The sequence below is a fragment of the Oryctolagus cuniculus genome, chromosome 11, assembly GCF_964237555.1.
Source record: "Oryctolagus cuniculus chromosome 11, mOryCun1.1, whole genome shotgun sequence".
NCBI lineage: Eukaryota > Metazoa > Chordata > Mammalia > Lagomorpha > Leporidae > Oryctolagus > Oryctolagus cuniculus.
Window position 1 is genome coordinate 11681499 of NC_091442.1, and position 27249 is coordinate 11708747.

At 57.8% G+C, this 27249-nt stretch overlaps 1 protein-coding gene across 1 annotated transcript in view; it reads left to right on the top strand.

The window, feature by feature from the left end:
• PREX1 (phosphatidylinositol-3,4,5-trisphosphate dependent Rac exchange factor 1) overlaps window positions 1–27249 on the top strand; it is a 161587-nt gene that overhangs the window by 99021 nt on the left and 35317 nt on the right. The window contains exons 6-10 of the mRNA XM_070051408.1: window positions 950–1111; window positions 8974–9107; window positions 17709–17827; window positions 19249–19398; window positions 21394–21541. Of these exons, the coding sequence (XP_069907509.1) occupies window positions 950–1111; window positions 8974–9107; window positions 17709–17827; window positions 19249–19398; window positions 21394–21541 (713 nt within the window). The remainder of the gene's footprint in view (window positions 1–949; window positions 1112–8973; window positions 9108–17708; window positions 17828–19248; window positions 19399–21393; window positions 21542–27249) is intronic.

The window sequence follows — 27249 nt, forward strand, 5'->3', positions numbered from 1 at the left end:
TGTTGAAAATGAACTGAGCCTGGATGTGAGGACGTGTTGCTGGCCTCGCAGGTCTTTTCCTTGGCTCTGTGTGCCTGGCCTCGCGCAAAACTGGAGCATCTCTAAGTAGCTCAGGTAGCCATGTGTTGGTAGTGGAGCAGCAAGTGCAGAGGCCTGGGGGGTAGGAAGAGGTCCTCCGTTTTGGAGCTCAAGATGGGGGAGTGGTCCCTCCCCTGTGATCCGAGACACCAGAGCCAGTACTTGGCTCAGAGTGGGACCCAGCGGTGAGTCTGCCAGGTACTGCTTGGTTTCAGTTCCCCACCCCTAATGCTGAGCTTGGGCAGTCAGACCGAAAAGCGAAGCCATCTGGGTCTTGGTGTCGCTGACCTGTGGCATTGGTGGCCCTGAGGGATGCACTGAACTGCAGTGCCCAGGAGTATAGGAGGAGCTGAGGCGGGGCGGGGGGGGGGGCGTACCTCCCAGCTCCACCAAGAATAAAGAGTGCTGGGGGCTTCTGCCTCACGGTCGTGCACATGCTCCCACCCCAGGCTCTTTGCCCCTGCTGTTCCCAGTACCTGGCAAGCTCTTCCCTCAGATGCCTGCAGGGGTCCCTCTCTGTGACCTCCCTATTTAAATAGCATGCCCCTCGCCCCTCCTTCTGATTTGCCTTTATGGAGTTTATCACTGCTTATGTTGTATTTAATGGAATTTATTTTGCCTCATCTTCATCAGACTGCCGTTATCCACCAAGTGAGGAATTTGGTTGATCATTTTGTGCGCGGGCCCTAGAACACTGCCTGCTGTGGAGGAGGGGACTGAAAGAATGAAAGAATGAATGAGGGTTATCCCCCAGCCCCAGATTAGACAGCTTCTGTGTAGCAGAGCTGAGGTGTGGTTCCAGGTTGGGCGCGTGGCAGCTGGGCCCGCTCTGGGTTGACATCTCTTCTTTCCACCCCTTCGTGTGCCCCAGGAGCTGGCCAAGAGGACGCCTGGGAAGCACCCGGACCACCCCGCAGTCCAGAGCGCCCTGCAGGCCATGAAGACCGTGTGCTCCAACATCAATGAGACCAAGCGGCAGATGGAGAAGCTGGAGGCCCTGGAGCAGCTGCAGTCGCACATCGAGGGCTGGGAGGTGCGTCCAGGCACAAAGGGCCCTCGGGCTGGGACAGGGGTGGGCGCAAGGGTGCAGGGGGCCAGGTCCACGGTCTGCTGTGCATTTTGTGTGGCCTGTGTCGTGTTGGCAAAACCTCACTTTAATGATTTTCCACTTGAATCCACCTAAGAATCAGGTTTCAGGTTTCCCCTGGAAACTTGGTGACTCAGCCCCATGTCCCACGGCCACAGCCACCAGGCCCCCCGCTGTTGCTCCCCGCTGGTTCTCCACATTGCCTGGTGAGAACAGACCTTTGAGCCTTGACTTCAAGGTCAAGGGCGGCACTGAGGGGTGCACTCAGGACGAGCTTCTGGCTCCGACGCTGCCTCGCCAGGTAGCCGGCAGCAGCTTCTTCACTTCTCTGAGCTGCGTCGTCCTCACCTCTGCCCGGCACTCAGCAGCCACCGCGGAGGTGGGCCTCGACGCCGCCATCACACCCGGCGGGGGTGCGATTCCCGGGATCTCCAGGCTTCACGTAATTTGTCCGTTTTACCCCTGTGCATTCCTTAGGTTATTAGCGGCTTCCTGTGACTCTGTAGAAGGAAATGGGAAAATCTGAATAAATAAAAACATCAGTAGCTGAGTAAACACAGCTGGGCCGGGAGATGTGCGGAGATGAGAGGCCCTCGGGCATGGACTGGCACACTGGTCATCTGGGCTTTTCTGGCCGTGAGGGCCCTTGGGGGTTTGCACTCTCGTCTGTGTGCTGGGGAATCCTATGACACCTGTCGCTGTGAAGTGGGGGCTTTGCTGCAGAGGGGAAGGGGGGCCTATGTACAGGGGTGAGGCGGGGAGGGGGCTGGGCCCTGGCCATGTCTCCCCCTACCCCCTTATGCCAAGGAGCCATGTTCTCCCAGATGTCCTTGCGGCTTGGGTTTGGGATGTGATTTGGGGTGTGGACAAGATCAGGTGCAGCTGCTGGAGATCTGGAAGGCGGGGCTGGGCTTCTGCAGCCAAGCACACCCCTGGTCGAGGCTGACTTCCTGTGCTGGCATCAGCGAGGGCCTGGGTCCAGCTTTGCGAGGGTCATGACTCATGACCCCCATGCACGGGGCTCCCCATGCACATGGTGCCCCCTCATGGTGGGTGGTCCATGTTTGGCAGGCATGGATGGCGTGGTGGCTGACAGGTAAGGCCACAGCTGATGAATGCCTGGATGTCCAGGGGTGTGAGCCAGACCCGGAGGGTTCCGATTTTCCTTTTCCTCGCAGTGGCTCCCCCGGTGGCCAGTTCTGCAGTGTCCTTGGTCTTCTGGGAGCCCCAGCCTGGGTTCCGGCCCATCCAGCCCCCTCAGCCGTGGAGCCAGCCCCTGTTCCTTTCTGCTTATACAGAGCCTGCTTTCCATTCCCTGCCATGGGCGCTGCTGAGATGCGGGGCTGCCAGCCAGGCCGCGGCCTCTAAGGGCTTGCTTCTCAGCCTCGTGGTGTCAGCTCCGGATGGGTCTCTTCATGATCTGTCTGGCTTTTTTCACCCAACTCCACAAAGGCCACAGCTCTAAACATCTTGGGTTCAGAATTGCAGGAGACAGGGATATGGCCAGGGCCAGGGGAGGGAGATCTCCTCTCCGTGGGGGGAAAACCTTTACCAGAAGCCCCCGGGGGACTTCCCCTTTCATCTCAATGACCAGAAGCAGGTCACATGGCCACTGGAACCTCAAGACCAAGTACAGTTGACTCATTAAAGCATCTATGGCTTTGAGCTTCCTGGCAGCCAGAGTGAAAAGAACAGCTCACATAAATTACCTGGTTCTCTCTTCTCTCAAAGGGAAGAGCTGAGCAGCCCTTTTGGAAGGCAGAGAGTTTCTTGGCCCTGGTCTAGACTAGAAATCGGTCACGCAGCCCCCTGCAGGGAGGGTGTCGGGCAAGCTCCCTGGTGGCCAGAGCAGGAGTAATTTCTAAAGGCTTCCTTCTGAGCAGGGACCCGGGAGCCCTTTCTGACCCTGAGAATCTGTAGTCGGAGAAGTCTGTGGCCCTCGCTTGCATCTTTGTTTCTGATAGTCTCGGGAAATAAGTGACCCAGAGTGGGGGTTGCTGGCCATTATGGAGCGCCTGCTGCATGCTTCTTCCACTACCGTGAGGAGGTGCTGTTGTCACCTGGAAACTGAGGCACAGAGAATGGGCTTGGAGGCCTTGCAAGGCTGTCCTGCCCTCTGGGCCTAACTTCTTCTATTTGTTTAATTTTAGTGATCGCATCTCTGTAGTTATCTTCTGGTGTCATTTAAGTTTTTTTTTTAATGTATTTACTTGTGAGGCAGGAGGGTGGGGTGTGAGCCAGGGGGCAGAGACAGTGCCCCCGCCTCTTGATTTTCTCCCCCAGTGCTCACAACAGTTAGGACTAGTCTGGGCTGCAACTGGAAGCTTGGAACTCAGTCCTGGTCTCCCGTGGAGGTGGCAGGAACCCAGTCACTTGAGCGGTCACTGCTGCCTCTCAGGGTCTGCAGGAGCAGAGAGCGGGAGTGCAGAGCCGGAGCTGGGAACCAAACTCAGGCACTGAGATGCTGGTGGCAGGTGTCTTACCTGCGTGTGAGCCGCTCGGCTAAACGCCCGCCCCTGCTGCTGGTGTTTGGAGGATGAAGTTGAGATGAGGACCACGAATGGAAAATGTGAAATGGTTTTCCATGAGGTGGAAAGGTTTCTGTGTATACTTTGGTCCCAGGGTGACCTGGGAAAATAATAGAGTGCAGCTGGGAAGAAGCGGTGTTTCCATGAGGCTGCCAGTGTCGCAGCCTGAGGACAGTGTGATTTAGTGAGCGTGAGCGGCAGCCTCCCACAGGCTCACATCAGAGACTCTTCTGGATGGTTCCGAATCTTCTGTGACCTCTTGTGGCCTGGGGAATGGTTGTCATCTCTGAGGGGGCGGTGGGTCGGGCACTGGGGTGGGGGTGTCCCCTCCTAGCCACTGCCTTGCTCTTGGCCCCGGCACAAATCCTTCTCAGGCTGATCCCATCCGTTTTTTTTTTTTTTTTTTTTTTTTCCTGATCCTTTCTAAGCCACTTGCCTTCTTTTCTTTTGATTATGAAACTGGTTTAGTTAAAACCAGATAAGTTAATCCACAAATCTGGTTGACCGAGCACAAGGAAAGGGCATTATGATGTAATACCTTGGAAGTGAGTGAATGAGCCAGCCCCCCCCCCATCTGCGTGGAGAGTCCCTGCCTCGGTTTCCCTGTCTGAAAGGTCCCGATCACGGCAGAAGCCCCCTCCCCCACAGTGGGTGACTTGAGGACTTGGAGCTGATGCCTACATTATGCTTAGAGCTGAGGATACGCTCAGGGCCCAGCAGGGAGCAACAGGCACAGATCTCTGTGCTCCCCTGAGCAGTGTCGGTGGGAGTGCACCCAGTGTGGCCTGGCCCCACCCTGGCAGGGCATGCTCCAGGGGCAGAGCCCTTGGACCACAGCTGGAAAGAAGGGTTTATTTTTTAAGGTTATGTACTTATCTGAAAGTCAGTGTTGCAGAGAGAGAGAGAGAGAGAGAGAGAGAGAGAGAACGCGCACGCGCACTTAAGTCTGTTGCTTCACTCCCCAAATGGCCACAATAGCTGGAGCTGGGCTGATCTGAAGCCAGGAGCTTCTTCCGGGTCTCCTACGTGGGTGCAGGGGCCCAAGCACTTGGGTCATCCTCTGCTGCTTTCCCAAGTACTTGGGCCATCATGTGCTGCCTCCCAAGGTGGCAGGTGCATTAGCAGGAAGCTGGACTGGAAACGGGGTGAGGACTCAAACTGGGAGCTTTATTATGGGACGTGGGCTTCCTAAGTGGCAGCTGAAGCGCTGTGGCAAGTGCCCATCTTGTAACTATTTGACTTTTAGGATTATATGTAATAACTTTAAAGCACTTTTCCCTGCCATCAGCAGGGAGCTGGATCAGAAGTGGAGCAGCCAGGACAGAAACTGGCACCCCTATGGGATGCTGGCATTGCAGGTAGCGGTTGTACCTCCTACACCACAGCACCAGCCACCAAAAATATGTGTCCTTAATAGAAAAAAAGAAACGAGGCGCCCTCCCCATGCTGCATCTGGAAGCCCAGTGTTAAGAGAGGCTCAGCCGTGAGCCAAGAGTAGAGGACCTAGGAGAGAGGCAAGCACAGCCAGGAGCAGAGGAGTCTTCCCGTTTTCCCAGTTTCTTCTCACCTGCCCGGCGGTGCCTCGGGCTCCCAGCGGGCTTCTGCCCCTTGGAGACCCTGCTCTGGACGGAGGATCGCTGAGAAATCTGCTCTGGGGCACCCTGGGGAGGAGGTTCATGGGTGGGGGAGGGGGGCCAGCCTGTCCGGGTCCACATGCCCACTGGAGACCAGGTTCCTTTCACCTCTGTGTGCCTCAGTTTCCTCGTCTATAAAGCTGTGTAAGGATGAGCTGAGCTCGTGTGCGCAGCTTAGAGCAGCACCTGGTGTGCCGTAAGCCCCGCGTGTGCCTCTGAGCTGCGAGCTTTTGTCATCTCTGAATATGATGACTTCTGGTGGCCAAGTGTGTGGCTCTGGAAGGGGACCTCCGGTGGGCTCAGTGTCTTCCCTGTGTGCCTGATCCTTGGCGCCGTCCTTGACCCGGGTTCAGGGACTCCAGGGACACCGAGGGTCCCGGTGGGGTGTCCCTGTAGTGTGCTCGGCATTTCAGGTGTAGTCTACTGAGTGGTCCTCGGCCAAGGCCAGGCAGCTTCCCAGGAAGAACAGGCTCCTCTCCCCTCCCCCGCGGTAGCCTTGGCAGCAGGTGCAGGGCAGGGCTGTGTGACCTCAGGGCTCTGCAGCCGTGCCAGGGACCAGGTCCTTGCAGAAGCAGCTCGTTTCCCCAGCCGGAGTCTGGAGGCTGGTGTGAGCAGGGGGAGGCGAGGAGAAAGGGAGGCATGGCTGCAGGCTGTCTCCTGGAGCTGGCCCTCAGGCCGCGCTTGGAGCTTCACCACCCCAGGCCTCACGTCCGCCTGGTTTGAGGGGGTGCTGGGGGGCTCACCTCGGCAGCGCTGTCTCTGTGCAGCAGGCTCACCGCCTTGCTGGTCCCTGCGCTGTGGCAGTCAGAGGTCTGCCAGTGGCACGTTCAGTCTGTGCCCTCAATGCCAAGATTTCTGTAACTGGGCTCAGACTCCTGCTCTGAGCTACCCTGTTCTTGACCCACAAGGGAGGTGCTGTCCTGGGACCCTGGCTCTGTTGGGAGAATGGCTTTGCCATCCCCATGTGGACCGTGGACACAGAGCAAACCAGCTCCACTGCAGCAAGAGAGACCATGCCATGGTGGGCAGGTAGCAGACAACCTGTTTTCTTAGTTGCTCAAAACAAGGCTCTTCCCGGGTCTTGGAAACAATGAAGTGAGCCTCGGTTCCATGTTGGTTCCGTGTGTTGGCTGTTTGGGAAGGAGGTGCTGGGGTGATCGTCCCCCTCTCGTCCCCAAGTTCATTTCCAGGCAGGGATGACATCACCCCTCCTCTCTGCCTTGTCATCTGCACATCTGTGGCATCAATCTCCCTTGAGGCACCACTTCACTGCTTTTACATCATTGACCTTGAGCCTGAATGTCAGAGGCGCCACTCTGCCCATTGATGGCCTAGAGCCTCATCTTTCCCTTTCCCTTCCTTTCCCTTTCCCTTTCCCTTTCCCTTTCCCTTCCCTTTCCCTTTCCCTTTCCCTTTCCCTTCCTTCCTTCCTTCCTTCCTTCCTTCCTTCCTTCCTTCCTTCCTTCCTTCCTTCTTTCTTTCTTTCTTTCTTTCTTTCTTTCTTTCTTTCTTTCTTTCTTTCTTTCTTTCTTTCTTTCTTTCTCTTTCTTTCTTCCCTCCCTCCCTCCCTCCCTCCCTCCCTCCCTCCCTCCCTCCCTCCCTCCCTCTTTCTTTCTTTCTTTCTTTCTTTCTTTCTTTCTTTCTTTCTTTCTTTCTTTTCTTTCTTTCTTTCTTTCTCTTTCTTTCTTCTTCCCTCCCTCCCTCCCTCCCTCCCTTCCTTCTTTCCTTCTTTCTTTCTTTCTTTCTTTCTTTCTTTCTTTCTTTCTTTCTTTCTTTCCCTTCCTTCCTTCCTTCCTTCCTTCCTTCCTTCCTTCCTTCCTTCCTTCCTTCCTTCCTTCCTTCCTTCTTTCCTTCTTTCCTTCCTTCCTTCCTTCCTTCCTTCCTTCCTTCCTTCCTTCCTTCCTTCCTTCTTTCCTTCTGTCTGTCTTTCTGTCTGTCTTTCTGTCTGTCTTTCTGTCTGTCTTTCTGTCTGTCTTTCTGTCTTTCACAGGCAGAGTTAGTGAGAGAGAGAGAGGCAGAGAGAAAGGTCTTCCTTTTTCCGTTGGTTCACTCCCCAAATGGCTGCTACGGCCTGCGTGCTGTGCCGATCCAAAGCCAGGAGCCAGGTGCTTCCTCCTGGTCTCCATGCAGGTGCAGGGCCCAAGCACTTGGGCCCTCCTCCACTGCCTTCCCGGGCCACAGCAGAGAGCTGGACTGGAAGAAGAGCAACCGGGACAGAATTCAGTGCCCCAACTGGGACTAGAACCCGGGGTGCCGGCACCGCAGGTGGAGGATTAGCCAAGTGAGCCATGGCACTGGCCTCATCTTTTTCTTTTGTGTTCATATTTATTTATTTGAGAGTCAGAGAAGAGTGGGGGAGGGGCAGAGAATCCCGAAATGCCTGCAGTGGCCGGGAGGCTGAAGCCAGTGACCAGGAAGTCAGTGCAGGTTGCCTATGTGGGTGGCAGGAACCCGACCACTGGCATCGCCGCTGCCTCCCAGGGCGCACAGGAGCAGGAAGCCGGAGTCAGCAGCAGGTCCTGGGGCTCTGGTCTAGGCACTATGGTGTGGGCTGCTGGAGTCCCAGCCAGCGTCTGAAACACTGTGCCGAATGCCCGCCCCTGCACTCCTGTCTCCTTGAGTGAAGGCACTGAAGGACTGCTGTGTGAAGGAGGTGCTGCCGTTCCAGCGAGAACGCTGCCATTAGCAGGGCCAGGGAGGGGGGGTGGACAGTCAGGCCGGACGGGGCAGCACCACTCCCTCAGGGTTTCTCCCAGCGCGCGCCCCCCCCCCCCCCCCCCGCTGCCGGCACCTAGGCCCCCACCATGGCCCTCTGCGGCCTGTGGAAGGAGGAAGGGGAGGAAGTGGATAGAGCAGCTTCTTCAGGGTGGGCACGTGGCAGTGGGCACATGGATGATAACTGAGTCACGTGACCCTGCCTAGTACAAGGGAGGCTGGGACGTGTGTGGTTGGGTCTGCCAGGTTCAGCTGTAGCCCTGCTCCCCAAGGTGGCAGAAGAGGGGTGTGGATTCGGGGGCCACCCCATTGGTGTTCAGTGCCTGCCAGAGACGCTGCTCAGCTTCCCTGCTCCTGGGGTTTTGGGATCTTCCTGTCCTCACCTTTGTCCTCTCAGAGCTCCAGAAAGGCCCTCGTGGTCCTGGCTCTGAAGACTGCTCCTGCCTGGGACCCTTCTTGCCCCGCCCTCATAACATCCCCGCCTCTATCTGCCCTTCGAGGTCCTGCTCATCCTGTCCTGGCGCCTCTCCCCATGGGAGCTCAGAGACCTCCTGCACCCTGGGGTCTCAGCTGCCCCTCCCTCAGCATGGAGGGCCGGAAGAGCTCAGCAGCGCTGGCCGGCTCTACCCACGCCTTAGCCGATGGCTGTGGCCCTGATGGCGGGCACACCCCACCTGTGACCTGTGGTCCCGATGCTGAACAGGCTGTGCTCTGAGCCATGTGCACCGGCGAGCCACCTGTGGGAGGGACACACGCTCATGTCAACATGCATTGTACTGCACGCCCAGCAGACGGGATCAAACTGCATTGCATTGGGCGGGGGAGGGGCATGGTGACTGCTGTCTCTGGCATGATGGGGGTACTCCCGGTGCCCGTGGGATCAAGATCAGCTGCCACTGGCTCATTCTCTGCACCCTCACTGCGCCTCCAGGGCTCCAACCTCACGGACATCTGCACCCAGCTCCTCCTGCAAGGCACGCTGCTGAAAATCTCCGCGGGCAACATCCAGGAGCGGGCCTTCTTCCTCTTCGACAACCTCCTGGTCTACTGCAAGCGGAAGTCCAGGTGAGGCCCCGGGGGCGAGGCTGCCGCCAGGTGAGGCCTTGGGCTCCTCACCTCCCACTGTGCCACTGCCCCTTCTGTGAGTCAGGATTCTCGGTCACTGATGTCAGCAGAAACATTGCCAGTTGCGTGGTTTGTGTTCTGGTAGCCACGTTAAAGCAGCAGCCTTGTAGGTGAAATAGTATTTTTATTTAACCTAATATGTCCTCAAATACTATGATTTTTTTTTTACTTTATGTGTATATACATATATATGGTAATAGCCTGTTATATAAATATCAACATATTTTGTATTCTGTTTTTCTGTACATAAAGTCTTCAAAACTCTGGTGTTTATGTTACCCTCATAACATCTCAATTTGTTGCAACTACGTTATTTTTAAAAGATTTATTTATTTATTTGAAAGAGAGAAAGAGAGAGAGAGAGATGGAGAGAGAGCTTCCATCTACTGGTTCACTTCCCAGATGGCTACAATGGCCAGGGCTGGGCCAGGCCAAAGTCAGGAGCCAGGAGCTTCATCCAGGTCTCCCATGTGGGTGCCAGGGGCCCAATCACTTGGGCCATCTTCCGCTGCTTTTCCCAGGCCATTAGAGGGAGCTGAATTGGAAGGGGAGCAGCTGGGATACAAACCGGTGCCCGCATGGGATGCTGGCTTGCAGGTGGTGGCGTTTCACACTATACCACAACACCATCCCTCCCAGGCATATTTTAAAAATATTTATTTTTTTGAAAGGGAGGGGCGGAGAGACAGAGATAAAGAGATCCCCACCCATCCACTGGCTCACTCCCCAAATGGCCACAATAGCCGAGACTGGGCCAGGCTGAAGCCAAGAGCCTGGAATTCCATTCAGGTCTGGCACGTGGGTGGCAGGGGCTCAGGTACTCGGTCCTTCCTCCACTGCTCTCCCAGGCGCATTAGCGGGGAGCTGCATGGGAAGCAGAGCCGCCGGGACTCACACTGGCACGTGGCAGGGGATGCTGGTGTCACATGCTCCCCCCAACCCTGGCCCTGTTTTATGTGCTCAGGAGCCACTTGTGGCCTGTGAGCGCCACGTTGGACAGTGCAGGTGTAGGTGATTGCAGAACTCTGGTGGGCTTGGTGGCACCTGTGGCAGGTGCCAGGTAAGGGCTTGGAGGGGGGGTCTCTCACCCTTAGGCTTCAGGGGTGGGGGATGTGTTCCCTGTCATCTTCGCGTCACCTTTCTCCAGAGTGTCTTGCCTTCTGTAGTGTCTGGGGTTGGAGTGTGGGTGGGCGAGCAGGTAGATGGACGCTGTGTGTTTACAGGGGTAAGTGAGAGTGGGTGGGATGAAGGCAAAGGGCAGCAGTGGGGTGGGGGAGGGTTGGGGGTCGTTTGGGAGATGAGTAGATGATGGGGACAGGGAGGGAAAGGATGTGGAATATGGGTGCGAGTAGGTGAGGGGGTGAGTGAGGGGTGAGTGAGTGGATTTGCATCTGGAGGTTTCTGACCATGCTGAGTACAGGACGGGGAGCAGGAGAGCTGGGGAATGTATGAATGTGCGGGTAATAGAGAAATGATACGGAGACTGGCAGTGGTGCGGAGAGGTGCACGCTGGGCTGGGCCTTATTGTACGGTTTGCTGAGTGCATGGGTAGCTGGGTGGGTGGTTGGAGGGTATATAATTGGGGGTGGTGGGTGAATGAGGTTTGGAGATTAGTGGATGAGTGGCAGTTGGATGGGCATGATTGGTTGATGGTTGCCAAGATGGTTGTTCTCCACTGTGGAAAGTGGGGTAGGGACTGGCGCTGTGGCATAGCAGGTAAAGCCTATAGTGCTCCCACCCCATATAGGTGCCAGTTCTATTCCCGGCTGCTCCACTTCTGATCCAGCTCCCTGCTAGTGCGCCTGGGAAAGCAGCAGAAGACAGCCCAAGTGCTTAGACCCCTGCACTTATGTGGGAGACCTAGATGAAGCTCCTGGCTCCTGGCTGCTGGCTTGGGCTTGGCCCAGCCCTGGCTGTTGCAGCCATCTGGGGAGTGAACCAGCAGATGGAAGAATCTCTCTCCTTTCTCTCCCTTCGTCCCTCTCTGTAACTCTGCCTTCCAAATAAAACAACTTTTTTTTTTTTTTAAAGTGGGATAACTGGATGGTTGAGTAGCTGGGTGAATGGGTGGCTGGACAGTGGGGGAGTTAGGAAGAGGGGGGATTTGCAGATGAACAGGCGTGGGACAGATGGGTGGACGGAGAGGCTCCTTCCCGCCGGTCCTGCTCGGCAGGTGGAGAATGCTCTCCATTGGCTCAGGTGTCCCTTTTCCCATCCTCTTTGCCATTCTTCTGTCTGAGGAATGACACCGCGACATTCTGGAAGCTTCTTTACTCCTTTATTCAGCAGAGGCTGGGACTGAGGACTAGGGGCCAGGCGGGGCCCTCCTTGAGCCTGGCCGTCCCACTGTCTCGGATTCCTGGTCTGTGTCTCCCGGCCTGCTCAGGCTGTGGCGAGGCGAATGATGTGCGTTCCTGCATGTGTGTGGGCTTCTCGCCACTCCCTGTGCAGTGGGCCTCAGTGTTCCCTTCCGTGAAAGGGGACGACAAGCTCCTCCTCTCAGTGGTGTTTGCTTCACAGCTGGGCCCCTCGTGATGGGCCCCCTGGGCAGCCCCTGGCTCGCTCAGTGACTTCCCTCTCTGCCGGACTTTCCTTGTCTTACAGCAGGGCAAGTTGCTATGTGTGTCCCGTGGGTCCCATGTGCATGCTTGGCCAGCAGTCCTGCAGCTGGGAACTGACCTGCACGCGCAGGTGGCTGCTTTCTATGTGTAGTACCAGGGACTTAGTGGTCAGGACATGGCAGTCACTGAAGCACAGCCCCGGCCCCTCTGCGGGGACCTCCGTCTCCCTGCTTCCTTGGCTTCCAGGGGTGGCTCCACATGTCTCTGGCCCGTTTGCTGTTTCGTTCTCTCCTGCTCCTGATGGCCTTCCCATCCGCCACAAATACTCCCTTCCCCTGGCTCCCTGTTTCCTCTTCATTCTCCCTCGGGTCCTTCTGGGGGTCTCCTCTGGCAGCGCTTGGGCTGCTGCCCGTGCCCACCCAGCCCTGGACTGTGTGACACAGGCACAATCCCAGAACCCCAGGCTTTAGGAGACAGTGTCCTCACTCCCAACCTGGGGCTGAGGCAGCCCAGCCACTGGCTTCCCCGTATCAGGTGCCGTGGCCTCCGGAACGGCATCCCCTGCGGGGGAGTGGGTGGTGGACTCCCACAGAGTCGTTTCTCCCTGTGGCCATGCGAGCTCCTTCAAGGCCCCCCGTGCTTCAGCTCTGGGGGTGAGCTGGGACAAGGCCCATCTGTCTCCTGGGAAGGCCTGGCAGGTGGCCGGTGGGAGCCAGGGATGGAACTCGAGGGGATAACCTCCCCTTGCAGCTTGGCTGCACTCACCAGCAACGCTGGAAGTGGCCGGTTTTGTCGCAGGGCGGGTCACATGGGCACCACTTTCGTGGGACATGGGTCATGGGAGGCCTCCCTCGCACAGTGCCTGGGGCAGCTTCAGGAACAGAGGCTCCTGGGATATGGGAAGCGGAAAGGGGAGTGCTTCTCAGAGCCCATCCCAGCGTGCTGCATGGGAGCTGAGGCCGAGAGCGAGGTCTCCTCCATCTCAGAGCCCGTCCCAGCGTGCCGCATGGGAGCTGAGGCCGAGAGCGAGGTCTCCCCCATCCAGAGCCCGTCCCAGCGTGCCGCATGGGAGCTGAGGCCGAGAGCGAGGTCTCCCCCCGTCTCAGAGCCCGTCCCAGCGTGCAGCTCGGGAGCTGAGGCCGAGAGCGAGGTCTCCCCCCGTCTCAGAGCCCGTCCCAGCGTGCAGCTCGGGAGCTGAGGCCGAGAGCAAGGTCTCCCCCACCCCATCTCAGAGCCCGTCCCAGGGTGCAGCTCGGGAGCTGAGGCCGAGAGCGAGGTCTCCCCCCGTCTCAGAGCCCGTCCCAGGGTGCAGCTCGGGAGCTGAGGCCGAGAGCGAGGTCTCCCCCCGTCTCAGAGCCCGTCCCAGGGTGCAGCTCGGGAGCTGAGGCCGAGAGCGAGGTCCCCCCCCCCCATCTCAGAGCCCGTCCCAGGGTGCAGCTCGGGAGCTGAGGCCGAGAGCGAGGTCTCCCCTGTCTCAGAGCCCGTCCCAGCGTGCAGCTCGGGAGCTGAGGCCGAGAGCGAGGTCTCCCCCATCTCAGTGGCCGGCCTGGAGTACAGGGCCGTGGAGCGGGTCAGAGCAAAGGGGCTCTACTGCTCGCTGCCCTGGTGACACGGGCGAGTGTGGCAGCGCTTTGTGCCTCTGTTTCCCTGTCTGTTCCATGGGGATAGAGGCTCTTCTCTCTCCATGAGGTGGGTTTTGAGTATGGCTCATAAAGCACACGTGTGAAGTGGTTAAAGCAGTGCTTGGCACGTGGTGTGTGAAGCAGAGAGATGGCAAAATGCATCTTCACGGGGTGTCACACCATCTGTGAAGCGTGCCTCTGTGTCCTTAGCTCCTGCCCCCTCGGGTCTGCGTCTCCGTGAGCCTTGCTCGCCCTGGTAAATGGCTGTGTTAATCAGGGTTAATCAGGGCTCTCCAGAGAAACGGACCCAGTATGGGGTGTGTGTGTGCATGTGTGTGTGTGTATGGTACGTTTGTGTCTGTGTGGGTGTGATGTGTGATGAGTGTAGGTGGGGGGTTATGTGTGGTGTATGTATGTTCTGTATGTAGTGTAGGTGTGCAGACATGTATGTTTGTGTGGGATGTGTGTGTGTGTGTGTGTGTGCATGCTGCATGTGGGGTGTGTGTAGGCATGATCAGCCAGTTGTAGATTTTACAGGGAAATGCCCAGAGGCAGGAATGGCTGAGGCGCTGGAAGGAGGTTAAGGCTGGCAGACCTTTCTTACCAGGTTCGAGGCTTCCTGTAAAGCTGCAGTGACTGAGACAGACGAGGGGATGGAGTAGGATAGGGAGTCCAGAGTGGGCGCTCTCATCAGTCTCTTGCATTTCAAGAAATGGTCCTTGTTCCGTCTGGTATTCAGCGGGGGTGGGGGAATGATTCTTGACCCCCTACCTCACATCATACCTAAAAGCAGTGTCAGAGGGGCCAGTGTGGTGGTGTAGCGGGTTAAGCCGGAGCGCTGGATGCTCAAATCCCATACTGAGTTGTGGGCCTGAGTCCCAGCTGCTCCACTTCTGATCCAGCTCCCTGCTAGTGTGCCTGGAAGGCAGTGGGTGATGGCCCGAGTGCTTGGGCACCTGCCACCCACCTGGGAGTCCCGGATGGCTCCTGGCATGGCCCTGACCTAGCTCAGCTGTTCTGGCCATTTGGGAGTCAACCATCTCTCTCTCTCTCTGTCCCTCTCTCTTTCTCTGTTGCTTTACCTTTCAGATAAGTAAATAAATCTTAAAAAAAATCAACTTCAGATGAATCATAGATCAAATGTGACAGATGAAACAACAGAGCTCTGGAAGGAAGTGTGGAGAATCATATCTTCGTGATCGACAGTCAGCAAAGATTTCTGAAATAGGACAGAGAGTGCGGTTGTAAAGGAAATGTAGTGTCATTAGATGACGTTAGAATTAAGAACATTGGTTCAGCCCAGGGTGCTCTGCAGAGAGGGAGGAGGTAGGCCACAGTGTGGGTATCTTTGCTGTCTGTGCAACCATATGCAGACCATGTGACCTCTGCCTGTTTTGCAAATAAAGTTTTATTGGAACACAGCCATGCCCATTCATTCCTGCACCCTCTGTGGCTGCTGTGATGTCCTCAGGGCAGAGTTGTTGAGTGGTTGTCATAGTGACCATGTGGCCTGCAAACCCCAAAATCTTTCCAGAAAACACATGCCAATGCCTGCTTTAAGCAATCAAGAAAAAACACAGACAGCCCAACCAGAAATGGGCAGGGGACGGTCATTTCACCAAAGGAGACGCCGGGTGGCCAGCACGTGCTCAGGGGAGTTTGGCTTCCCAACAGGGAAATGTGCACTGAACATTCAGCGAGATGCTGCCATGTAAGAGACCCACCCGGGGAGCCAAGGCAGCAGTGAGGGATGGTGGGGGCACCTGGACTGGGCAGGTGCCACTGTTGGCAGAGCAGCCGTGTGCTTGCCCTGAAACTCCACAGGCGAACCTTGAGGTGTCCAGCCCAAAGAAAGGTCGTGTGTGTTCTTCCCTTGTGTTCATTTGAAAGTCAGAGTGATCAAGAGGGAGGGAGAAAGAGAGGGAGCTCTTTCACCCACCAGTTCACTCCCCAGATGGCTGCAATGGCTGGGGCTGGGCCAGACTGAAGCCAAGAGCCCATCCAGGTCTCCCACATGGGTGCAGGGGCCCAAGCACCTGGGCCATCTTGCGCTGCTTTCCCAGGCACATCAGCAGGGATACAGGATGCTAGCGTTGCAACACCCGCCACCCTCCCCGCCACGTGCTCTTCTAAGACTCACAGAGGAACGCTCAGAGTAGCACCGAGCTGGAAAGCAGCCAAGTGTCTGTCACTGTCGCTGTGCCAACAATCCATGTGCTCTCGGTCGGGAGGGGAGTGCGGAAGCAGACACAAAGAACACACGGGGGCATTCTGTCTCTGTGAGTTGGAGAAGCAGACAGAGTGACTCTGCAGGGTCAGAGGTCGTCCTGTGGGGGCGGGGACTAGCTGGAGGCAGGGGCAGGCTTTGGGGTGCTGGCGGTGCTGACACAGAGGCATTCGCTCTGTGGAGGTTGGTGGAGCCCTGTACGTCACTGGGCCTAGCGTCTCCTTGTTTCTGATTTTTAGACTTTAATACAAAGTTTGCATAAACAGGTACGCACTGCAGAACGTTTGGTGAGCAGTGGGCTGCATACTGGACTGTGGTCCTGTCAGCTGCTCTTGCCTGCTGACATTGTAGCCACCCTGGTTTGCCTGCGTGTACCTCACGCTGTCAGCAGGACAGCACCATTCTCAGAACAATCCCATGGTCTACACAGGCACAGACGTGTATGTGTGTGTGTGTGTGTGTGTCTGCATACATGCAAGCTGTCATCTCCTCTCTGGTTCTCCTGGCTTCTGCCCACCTTCAGACCCCGCCTACGGCCCTGTCCTCACCAGCAGCCGCTGGGATTCTCTTCAAACCTCAGGTGGTTTCATCCTCTGCACCCCCCACCCCCCATCTCACCCACGTGCTGGAAGCCAGGCCATCTTCTTACCACTCCATCTTCAGAGTGAGAAACTCGTGTCCCCAGCTTGTGCGACATGAAATGTGCCTGGTTACAGGAGCTGTACCCGGCAGGCAGGGAGCTGTGGGGACAAACCCAGCTGGTTCCTGGGGAGCGCACAGCCCACCTGCTGGAGTCCAGAGGCCTGCACACTGTTCTGAGAGTTCACTTGCTGCCTGTTGTCACCAGACAGCAGCTGGCACCTCTCACTTGTGCCTGTCGCTGTCCCTCGCCCCCTGTATCAGATGTGTCCTCGGACACTTAGTATTGGTCACTACTGTAGCCCTAGGACTGAGAACGGCACCTGGCACACAGCAGGTGCTCTCCACGTGTGGGTTGAGTGCGTGGATAAGTAACTCCCCTGTCTCTCACTTGGTGTCTTCCCCAGAGGACGTGCTGTTCGGGTGTTTGTTGAACGACTGTTAGTCTCTTCCGGCTGCGGTCACAAAATTCCATAAATTGGATGGGTCAAGGGGTTGGGATTATGGTGCTGCATTGCCTTCTGCAATGCTGACATCCCATAGAGGCCCCGTTTGTGTCCTGGTTCCTCTGCTTCTGATCCAGCTCCCTGCTAATGGCCTGAAAAAAGCAGCAGAAGATGGCCTAAGTGTTTGGGCTCCTGCCACCCATGTGGGACACCTGGATGGCATTCCTGGATCCTGGCTTCCTGGCCCAGACTGGTCGTTGCGGCTATCTGGGGAGCATATGAGTGAATGGAAGATTTCTATCTATGTCTCTAACTGACTTTCAAATAAGTAAATAGATCTTTATAAAAAAATAAAACTAAATGTACTCCTTGTGGTTCATGGGGCTGGGAAGTCAAGGGCAGGGCACTGGCCCTCCAGCACCTGCCGTCGGCTTCATCCGTGGCCCTCCATGTCTTCCCATGGCAGAAGGGGCGAGGCAGCTCTTGGGGGTTGCTTTAAATCAGGGCACTGACCCCATTCAGGAGGGCACGGCCCCGTGACCAATCGTCTCAAAAGGCCCTGCCTCCTAAGACCCTGGCATTGGGGGTTAGGGGTTAAGGCATGAATGGGGTAGGGAGCCCGCCTGCATGCACACATTAGCAGGGGCTGCATGGGTGAACCACAGCATTTGCCTGAGTGGATGATGAATGGGCAATGGACTGGACACTAGACCGCCTACTCCATGCTGTCCTCCTGTCCTGGCCCACTCCGGGGAGTACCTGTCTGTCAGGAGCTTGGTGGGCCACTTCCCATTTTCTAGCCCAGCAGAGTGGGTTTCCATTGCTTCTTCGTCTCAGATCAGAGTCTCCTGTTAGTGGGAATGGGTTTGTGGGGCCGTTAGGGCAGCTCACTCATTTGTCAGGTGAGGAAGTTGTGGCTGGCAGAGGAGAAATGACTGACCGCCCACGCTTCTGACCCTAGTGTTGCACTCCTCTGTCCCTGGGCTCCCCGCCTTGTGCCTGGCGAGGTGAGGCACAGAGCATGCTGACTTCCCACTGTCTTTCAGGGTCACCGGGAGCAAGAAGTCCACCAAGAGGACCAAGTCCATCAACGGCTCCCTCTACATCTTCAGGGGTCGCATCAACACGGAAGTCATGGAGGTGGAGAACGTGGAGGATGGAACAGGTAGGCCGGTGGCACCCTGGGGCTCTCCCTGTTGCATATAGAGGTGTTTTTCCCTCTACGGAGAAGCACAAGCCACCCAGCGTACAGCAGCGGGGGCGTGTTCACATGGAGCGACTGCCTGGGTCTCCACTGTTCCGACAAAGACACCAAACAGCACGTCCCACACCCTCCCCATCCCAGCGCCTCCTCTCCTGAGAGGGCCACTGCTGGCCAATCTTGTGATGATCGCTTCCTTGCTTTTAAAACACCTTCACCTCTAAGCATTCGTCGCTAAACATTTTCATGAGATTGTCCATCCTTGAACCTGTGTAAATGGTTGGTCAGTTGTACAGTTCCGGTGGTTTTAAATCTCTGCGTGGCTGCAGGCACAGGTTTTTACGTTTGTGTGTTAAAATGGTCCTGAGATTGTCGACGTTCTCTTGCATTTTGTTGCTTTCACGAAGCATCATGCATCGGGGCCATTCATCTGTGTTGCTGCACATCGCACTTGGCTGTTTGCTGTGTGGTTTCCATCGCCTGCATATTCCACGGTTTATCCGTTCTTTGGGTGCCTCACCGATGCGCTTTCTGAACAGTGATGCCATGAGCCTTCCTGGGTGCATCTGCTGGTGGTGGCTGACTCCCCAGATGGGCATAATGGCTAGGGCTGGGCCTAGCTGGAACCAGGAGCCGGGAACTCCATTTGGGTCTCCCACATGGGTGGTAGGGACCCAAGTACTCGAGTTGTCATCCCAGGGTGTGCATTAGCAGGAAGCTGGAATTGGGAGTGAATTGATCCCAGCTCTCTGCATGGGGTGCAGGCGCCCCAAGTGGGTTCTTAACTACCGCACCCAGTGCCTGCCCTTGGGACAGGGGTTCTTGGTTGATTTTGAGTCACAGAACCCACCCACACAGCGGGCTCCTGGAATTTATGGCCTCTTCTTGGAGTCAGGCTACTGTCAGCTTCCCTAGATGATGCCATTGTGTTTGCAGAGAGATTTCCAGCTCCCACTCCAGCCAGCAGTGCAGAAGGGCCTTGGGCTTGACTTGGCGTGGTCCAGCTGCACTGAGGTTTTAAGTCACTCCAGAGCCCCGGCGGGGATGGGGTGCAGGCCCTGGGCAGGTGTCTCCTATGAGTTAAGCCTCCTGCAGTGGAGGGGTCCCGAGGGTCTTTGCAGGTCTCTCTCACCCACAGGGGATTAGCAGGATGGGGCATGAGCATTTCAGGACTGAGCGTTCAGCTACCAAACCTGATCCTGTTGATGGTCCTGCCACGGTGTGCGTCTGCATCTCGGGATCCTCCCTTCCCAGAGGAGCAGCGAGGCAGGCTCTGGGTGGCAGCCCTGGTCCCCCCAGGGTGGGACGGGTATTCTCACGTGGGTTTGCCAGTGTGCCGTGGGCTCGTGGAGGGTCTGACAGCCTTCGCCTCCCTCCCCTGCCAGCTGATTACCACAGCAATGGCTACACTGTCACCAACGGCTGGAAGATCCACAACACTGCCAAGAACAAGTGGTTCGTCTGCATGGCCAAGACAGCAGAGGAGAAGCAGAAGTGGCTGGACGCCATCATCCGCGAGCGAGAGCAGCGCGAGAGTGAGTGGCAGCTCTCGGGGCTTGCCCGGCTGCGCGCTCTGCTGTGAGGGCTGCTCCTGGGGCAGGGCTAGAGGGCTCTTTCCAGAACGATTAGAGCGGCAAGCACGTTCAGCACTGCCTGGACGTGGCAGTGCTGCAGAGACTGCCCGCCAGACAGACCGGGGAACGAGGCCCGGGGAAGGGGCTTGCCCAGGTCTCCACCTTTGAGGGCTAGAGCACAAGAGGCCCCCTTTCCCCGCACACCCCGAGCCCCCAGCCTGTGGCCGCCTTTCACATTCGCCGAGTCTAGAGGGAGGTTCTTCATGCTGCCTCAGAGTCCGTGGGCACAGGAGGCAGAGGCTGAGTGGGCTGGAGGTGGGCCCTGAACTGCGTCATGGCACTGAGTAGTTGTCCAGGGACCACAGGCTGGGAAAATGGAGGCCCGGGGTGTGGGGCCAGGGCTTCCTCCCTTCCTTACATTTCTTTTCTTTTCTTTTTTTTTTTTTTAAGAGATTTATTTTATTTATTTTGAAAGAGTTACAGAAGGAAAGATCTTCCATCTGCTGGTTCACTCCCCAGAGGGCCGTAATAGCTAGGGCTGAGCCAGGCTGAAGCCAGGAGGCAGGAACTCTATCCGGGTCCCTCATGTGGGTGGCAGGGACCCAAGGACTTGGGCCATCTTCCACTGCCTTCCCAGGTGGATTAGCAGGGAGCTGGATGGGAAGTGGGGCAGCTGGGGCTGGAACCAGGCCCCCGGATAGGTGGCTGTCCCACAGTGCCCGCAGGCTATGGGGAGGATTCTGATGCTGCTCCGTGAGGCCTCGGATCTGACCACACTTGGAAATGCCACAGGGCCTTAAGTGCTTCCCAGCTTCTCGGTTTACAGGGTTGGAGCCTGGGCCTGTGCTCCCTGTGTGTGCACCCTGTGGGCCTTCTGTAGTCCCCATCTTGGCTGTGTCATGGATGCCTCACACCGGCCACATCTGAATCATGATTCTGAGATTCCACTTGACCCTCTGCCCCAAACCTACGTCTGCATCTTGGGGTCCTCCCTTCCCAGAGGAGTGGCGAGGCAGGCTCTGGGTGGCAGCCCTGGTCCCCCCAGGCCGCAGTCCCCAGCAGGTCCCACACACTTGTGCCCAGGTGCCCCTCCTTCTACCCGAGTGCGACTCTCCAGCATCCTCAGGGACCCGGCACTTCCAGAGCATCCAGCAGATGGATCAGTAGGTGATAGCTGCGGATAGTAGATGTTTTATCAACACTCACTCAAGCCAGCCACTGAACTTGGCCCCTGGCTGGGCAGGGTTGTGTCCCCTAAAACTGACCAGGCCTGGGTATGTGGCCAGGATGGGTGGGGTTCTGAGGCATGGCCTGGCCTGGGCGGGGCCGATCAGTATCTCTGTGGTCAGAGTGGAGGGCTGTGGTAGTGCTGGGCATATGTGGTTGGGTGTGGGGAGCAGCTGGGGTGAGCCTGGTTGTCAGAATTGTGGGTTGTCCAAGTGGGTCCATAGGGGCAGGGCCTGCTGTGGTCAGAAGCCCAGATCTGGAACCAGACTTCTGCCTCTAACTTCTCGAGGCCTCGGGTGCTAGAGTGAGGACAGCCGTGGGCTCTCCTGTGATGGCACGTACTGGTGCCAGCAGAGCACCTACTGTGCTGCTTTGTCCTCACCGGCCCCGGTGGAAGAATATGGGCAGAGATTAGGGTCAGAGTCCTGTGTGTGCTGTCCGGAAGAACAGCCCGGGCTTCTATCCCAGGGCTGGGCTGGTGGCCCTAGCATGTGTCCTGAGGACCTATGGATTTGGAAACCTTGCCTCCCATTGTGGAGGCAGCGTAGGAAAGCAATTAAGGATGTGGTTCCTGGGTAAATGGCATGGTCCCCGGTACTCCAGGCCTCGGCCTCACTGGGTCTCCACCTTCCCATCTGTGAGGTGGTTTAAGGAGTGCGTGGCATGTGCCTGGGCCGTGGCTGACAGCCAGGCAGGTGCTCCTGCCAGTACTGACTGTGCCCTGTGCAGGCCTCAAGCTGGGCATGGAGCGGGACGCGTACGTGATGATCGCGGAGAAGGGCGAGAAGCTCTACCACCTGATGATGAGCAGGAAGGTGAGCCTGATCAAGGACCGGCGGAGAAAGCTGAGCACCGTGCCCAAGTGCTTCCTCGGCAAGTGAGTGCTCCCCGGGCCCCCGGCTCTCTGCTGCAGGCCAGAGGGGCTGACTCTCCGCATCCCCGGCCCTGCCTCTCCCGCGAGTGCCCTCCTGGGAGAGCTGTGGCCCAGGCCTCAGGGTCAGGGAGGCTGGTGGGGTTGCCGTGTCAGGTCTGTGACGCGAGTTTGACCGTAGCCTGCTGCAAAGTACAGGTGTCACGGGGGGATCTGCCACACGTGTTCGTGTCACAGATGGTTGAGCCGAGGTTTCCCGGCACTTGCTGTGCATGGTGCACTCTGAAGATACCTGTTTCTATTCTGGTGTATTCTGTCGCATCCTGTCCCATCCTGTCCTACACCAGTTGCTTCTCTATCATTTCTGAAAATGCTGGCAACACCGATGGCTTTGGTTTCACAGACCTCTAAGCATTGGCCGCCATGGCTTGCAAAGTGCTGCTGTAGTTCTTGGGAGAGACACGCTCCTGTGGCCATTTCAATCCAGGGGTGCTGAGTGCAAGGGGTTTGTTACAGCTGGTGGGCAGAGCTGGGGGAGCAAGGGCCTGCCCTTGGGGGCACTGCAGGCCAGAACTTCAACAACAGTCCTGGGGACCCGACATCAAGGTGTTTGGGGTGGCAGGAGTGTGTGATGGGGCCTCTGGCCCTGAGTGCAGTGGGGGAGGGGAGTGGATAAGTGCCTTGGTACTGGGGCCTTCGCTTTCCCTCACCGGGAAGCCTGGTACCCCCTCTGGAACCTAGGCTCAAGGTGGCCCTAGCCCAGCTGTGACAGACTGTGTTTTGAATTTGGCTCGCCTAGTGTCAAAGGTCACTCACCTGGGGGCGGGGGCTGAGGAAGGAGAAGACAGAGGAAATTCAGTCCTTATAGCATTTCAGGCTGCTTCAAGTCCCTGCTGTGCACCGGACACCCTGGAAGGAGTGGGGAGCAGGGAGGAGGCACACAGAGTTCCCCGTACCCCACTCGCGGCCTCACAGGGTGCAGGCTCCCACTGAGGAGCTGGCTATGTGGCAGGCGGGGGCTGTGTCTGGAGTTTGTTAGCTCTTAACCCCAAAGCACTTCCCCAAAGCTTTTGCTTTAAAATTTTTATTGGGGTTGGGGGAGAAAGAGAGAACACCCCCATCTGCTGGTTTACTGTATCTCGGCTGGGGCCTAAGCCAGGTCTCCCGTGTGGGTGGCAGGATCCCAGTGACTTGAGCCTCCCAGGCTCTGTGTCAGCAGGAAGTTGGAGTCAGAACTGGAACCAGGAGTCAGACCAGGCACTCCAGGGTGAGGTGCAGCTGTAAAAACCACTATGCTGATGCCCGCTTCCCTCAGGGCATTTGAAGAGGCCTGAAGTGCAGCGCGCTGCATTGTCCCAGTGCTCTGGAGCGGGTGCACTAGGACTTGGACCTGGGCTCTGCTTGGACGGGGACGGTCACCGTAGAGATGGGGGAGGCGGTGGTGTTCTGGACATCCGGAAGGTGACAGCACTTGCTGCTGGGGTTGGAAACGAGGGTAGCTAAGGACTGAGCCACCAGGAGGCTGGATTGCTGCCTTGAGAGGGGAAAGATGATGGTGGAGGGGCAGAGTGAGGCTGGGCTGAGTCCACGTGTGCAGTGTCTGACACCCATGGACACGTTGACTGTGCACTCTCAGCTCCCAGAGAAAACTCGGGCCTGGGGTCGTGAGTGTAGGCGCTAGCCTAAGTTGACTGGTGGGCCACGAGACTGGTGGGCACTGTGAGGAAACATGCCTGGAGATGGAGGCAGCAAGGCCTTGCCTTCCAGAATTTTCCAGGCGGGAACGGGCATGGGGTCAGAGCAGGTCAGAGCCGGGGGACGGGGCATTCCCAGAAGCCAGGTGAAGAAAGGCAGAGGCGTTGGGTAGCAGGTGCCAGAGGAGGGAGCAGCAGACCGGTTTGGGGCACGCTGAGGATGAAATGCCTGGTGTTGGCTGGGTCAGTGGAGCCCCGGAGTGGAGCTGGGGAGCAGCCGTGGGGGTGGCCGGGGAGGTTTCCTGGCAGCGGTGCTGGCTGCCTCGTTGGCTTCAGGGTCAGCCACCCCAGGTGTGAGCTGCCTGGGAGGGTCTGAGGAGAGGGCGTGTGGGCTGGGGAGGTGTGGAGGGCCAGCTGGCCGGGCTCCCTCACTGATCCTAATCCCAGGCAGGAGGGAGGCTGTGCTCTCGACGGTGGGGTGGCCTGCTTCCGGCCCCCGGGATCCGAGAACCTGGCAGCCTCCTGCCAAGTTGCTCGGTGCAGCCGGATGGGCTGTAACCTGCCTGCGGTTAGGGCTTCCGGGGAGTCTCCTGTCCCCGTAGGAAGGATCAGGGGAGATTGCGCTCGCCGTGCATTTGAAACAGGGCCAGGCTCCCAGTTGGTTTCCTGAGTGTGGGGGCCAGCGGCCCTGTAGGAGACCCTTCTGTACACCACCCCCACCTGGCTGCATTCCGCGCCTGGCCTGGCTCTCCTGGGCCCCTTCCCTGCTACTGCCCAGCTCCAGGGTCTCCTCCCCTGGTCTCTGCGGGGTAGGGGGCTGGCTGCCACAGGGACATTTCCACGGAGCCCATTCTGTGCTCTGTGCGCTGGCTTCAGGCCAGGTCCTTGGATTCTCCCCCCCTCCACACACACACACACACACATACACACACACACATACATGAGGCCAGGCACTGCCATTGTTCTCATTTTAGGGGTGAGAGGACTGAGCCCAGAGAGAGATGAGCTCTGTACAAGATCACATTGCCCAGAGGAGGGGCTGGGATTTGAACCTGGGACCTGGGACCCCAGAGCTCACGCTGTCTCTCCTTGCACTGGGCTCCGTTTCTTCACCTCTGTCTCTGCTCAGTGCATTGTGTTGGTTTCTCCATGTCTGACTCTGCTGTCGGCCAGGACTCTGTGAATACAAAAGGGTCTGATTTACTTTTACGACTTCTCCAGGTGGACTTTGGGCCACAAGGGCTCAAGGCTTGGTTTCTGCACTTTCTGGCTCGGTGACTCTGGGCTGAGTTTCAGTGACTGCCCAGTTAGCGAGAGATAATGAACAGGACCTCACTGGCTCGCTGGAGGCTGCCCCAGATCTGCCTGTGAGAGGCGTGGTGTGGAGCCTGCGAGAGGGATGAGAATGTGTGAGGCTGAGCATTGGGTCTCATGGAAGTGGGTCTATGGAGGAGACCATTCTGCCCTACTGAGGGGAACAGTAATAGGGTGCCCCAGCGAACCAACAGCCAGCAGTAGCACCTGTGTGCTGCTGTGCCGGGCACCATGGAGGAACATGATACTTGCCCTCTGGTGGCCTCAGGCCAGTAGGAGAGAAAACAGATCCTTCCTTCCTTCTGTGTTTCCCAAGCCCCTGCTCCGAGCCAGCAGCGGACAGGACAAATGGAGGCCCCATCCTCAGGGAACAGACAGGTGTATGGTGATGGCTACAGAGCTGATGGACAGGGACAATGCAGGGAGATGGGTTGATGGAAGGAGAAAAGCAAACAGGGCCCTGGGTCCCCCAGGGTAGGCCCAGGAAGGGGCCTCCAGGCTTGGACACTTCCCCGCAGGAGCCAGAACAGGGTCCGGGACAGCCTCCCCAGATCGGGGAATGGCAGGTACAAAAGCCCTGAGGCCGGAAGGAGCTGTGAGTGGAGGAGGAGCAGAGAGGGGCCCCCCAGGTCAGCAAGGCCCTGGCTCAGGGGTCAGCGAGATGAGCGCACAGGGCCCAGCAGCTGTCTGAGCTCACCCACCAGCGGGGAGGAGCCGTGTCTGGAAGTGGCAGGCAGGGAATGCTCTCTGGTTCCCTTGGCAGGGGTCAGCTGTCACTCAGTTACATCCGCCAGAGCAGCAGCGCCAGGTGGAAGGGGGCTTTGTTGTCTTGTCCCTCCCTCCCTCCCGCCGCTGTGTGCACGGATGTTGGGTGCTCGTGTGGAGCCCCCGATCAGACCCTGCAGAGGACAGCTCCAGGAAGCAACCTTGGAGCCGCAGGGTTACAGGGGTGAATGTCATGGCCCCTGGAGGAGGCAGGCAAGGGGAAGGGGATTCTCAGGCTGGGCAGTGTGTGGTCCTAAGAAGACCCCAGAGCTCAGCCATGGCCTTGACAGGAAGTAGACTAAATCGGCGTTTGCCAGGCAGGCAGGCAGGAAGCAGGCATGACAGCCGGCCCAGCCTAGCTCCCAGCCAGCCCCGACCTGATCCTCAAACTACCCATCCACCCGGGGGTCTCATCTCCCTGTGTGACCTGCTCACCCGGTGCTGCTGCAAGCCCTCCTGGCAGCCTGAGCCCGTGGCCCCTGGCACCCCAGCCCCTGTCAACAGGCAGATCCCTTACTACTCCCCGGGGGCCTCTGTGCGTGCTGAGCCCCGGCCCTGCACCCTGTGGTGGTGAATGGCGCCTGCCTCCCTGGTGCAGCTGGAAGGTGTGCTTTCCGTGGCTTTCGTGGCACCATTGTGGATGCCACGTTGGATTAGCTGTCAGCCTGTAACAGTGGGAGATTTCACAGGAAAAGATTGGATTTCCACCTTCTTGAAAATTGTACCGTGCTCCTGTCTTCCCATGTGGCCGTGTCCCTTGCCCTAGTGGCTGCCGTCCTGAGAGGCAGGGGGCACAGGCTGGGGCTGCACAGCTCCGCCTGGCTGCTGTGCTCTGGTCTGGGCTTGGCGCTGCCTGCCCTGGAGATGAGTTCTGTCTGGTTTTGCACCCTGCATCCCAGCCAACGACTTCTCTGATGATAGAATTGTCCCTGCCGAATCCAGAAGAGCCCCAAGGGAACCCCCTGCCAGATGGACCTTGCAGAGAGGGACACGTGCCTGCCCCATGGCCCAGCAAGCTAGGAACCCTTCTCTGTCCCCGGGAAGGTGGCAAGACCAGACACATGAGTCAGAGTCACTGTCCTTGGCCCGACAGCTGCTATGACACATTTCCTGTCCCCCCAGCCTGGCCACAGGACTGTGGGCTCCTGCCAGAGGTGGCCCTCTGTCCAACAGCTGGTGGGCAGCTGACTGAGGCGTCCCTAGGTTATGCAGAACCTTGCTGGCTTCCTTCAGCTGCAGGCAGCTTTCTCTGTGCCCCTGGGTCTAGGGACATTGAGGATGGGCCCTGGGGTAGGGAGGGGACAGGACCCAGAGCAGCCTTGTCCCATCTGGACCACTGTCGCACAAATAGGTTCCTTTATCCACCCCCCTTGGCTTTCAGGGGGGCCTTGTGACCGCCCCAGCACTCTGCTATCCACACACCAGGCAGAAAGCTAAACATAGCACTCCCCCCACTGGCATGTAATTGAAGGTGGGACAGCTGGTGAGAGACGTAGAGAGCGGCTGGCTGCCGCCCGCGTTCACTGAGGCAGCAGCCCTGGCCCGGCTCCTGGCTCTGCCTTCTCCTGCTGACTTGGATGTGGATGGAGCTCTGTGCCGAGCCCAAGATGCACCCACGAGAGCCAGGACCTGGGGGACCTGGCTGAGCCTCTGCCCCCTGGGCAGTCACACTGGGGTTGGGAAGGCTTCCCGTCTTCCAGAGCACTCCTCCTTGTGGATGGTTTGCTCGTTCCTTCATCCGTCCGGTGAATGAGCCCTATTGTGTGTTAGGCGCTCAGCTGCTGGCTGCTGGAGCCCTGAGTACAACAAAAGCCCCTGTTCAGGGGAGGTTACCTTCTGCTCGGAGGAGGGGATGGCTGATAAACATGTAAACACAGCAGACAGTGCAGAGAAGCCACTGACCAGACGTGGGTGCTGTCGGCGCGAGGGGCTGCCTTGGGC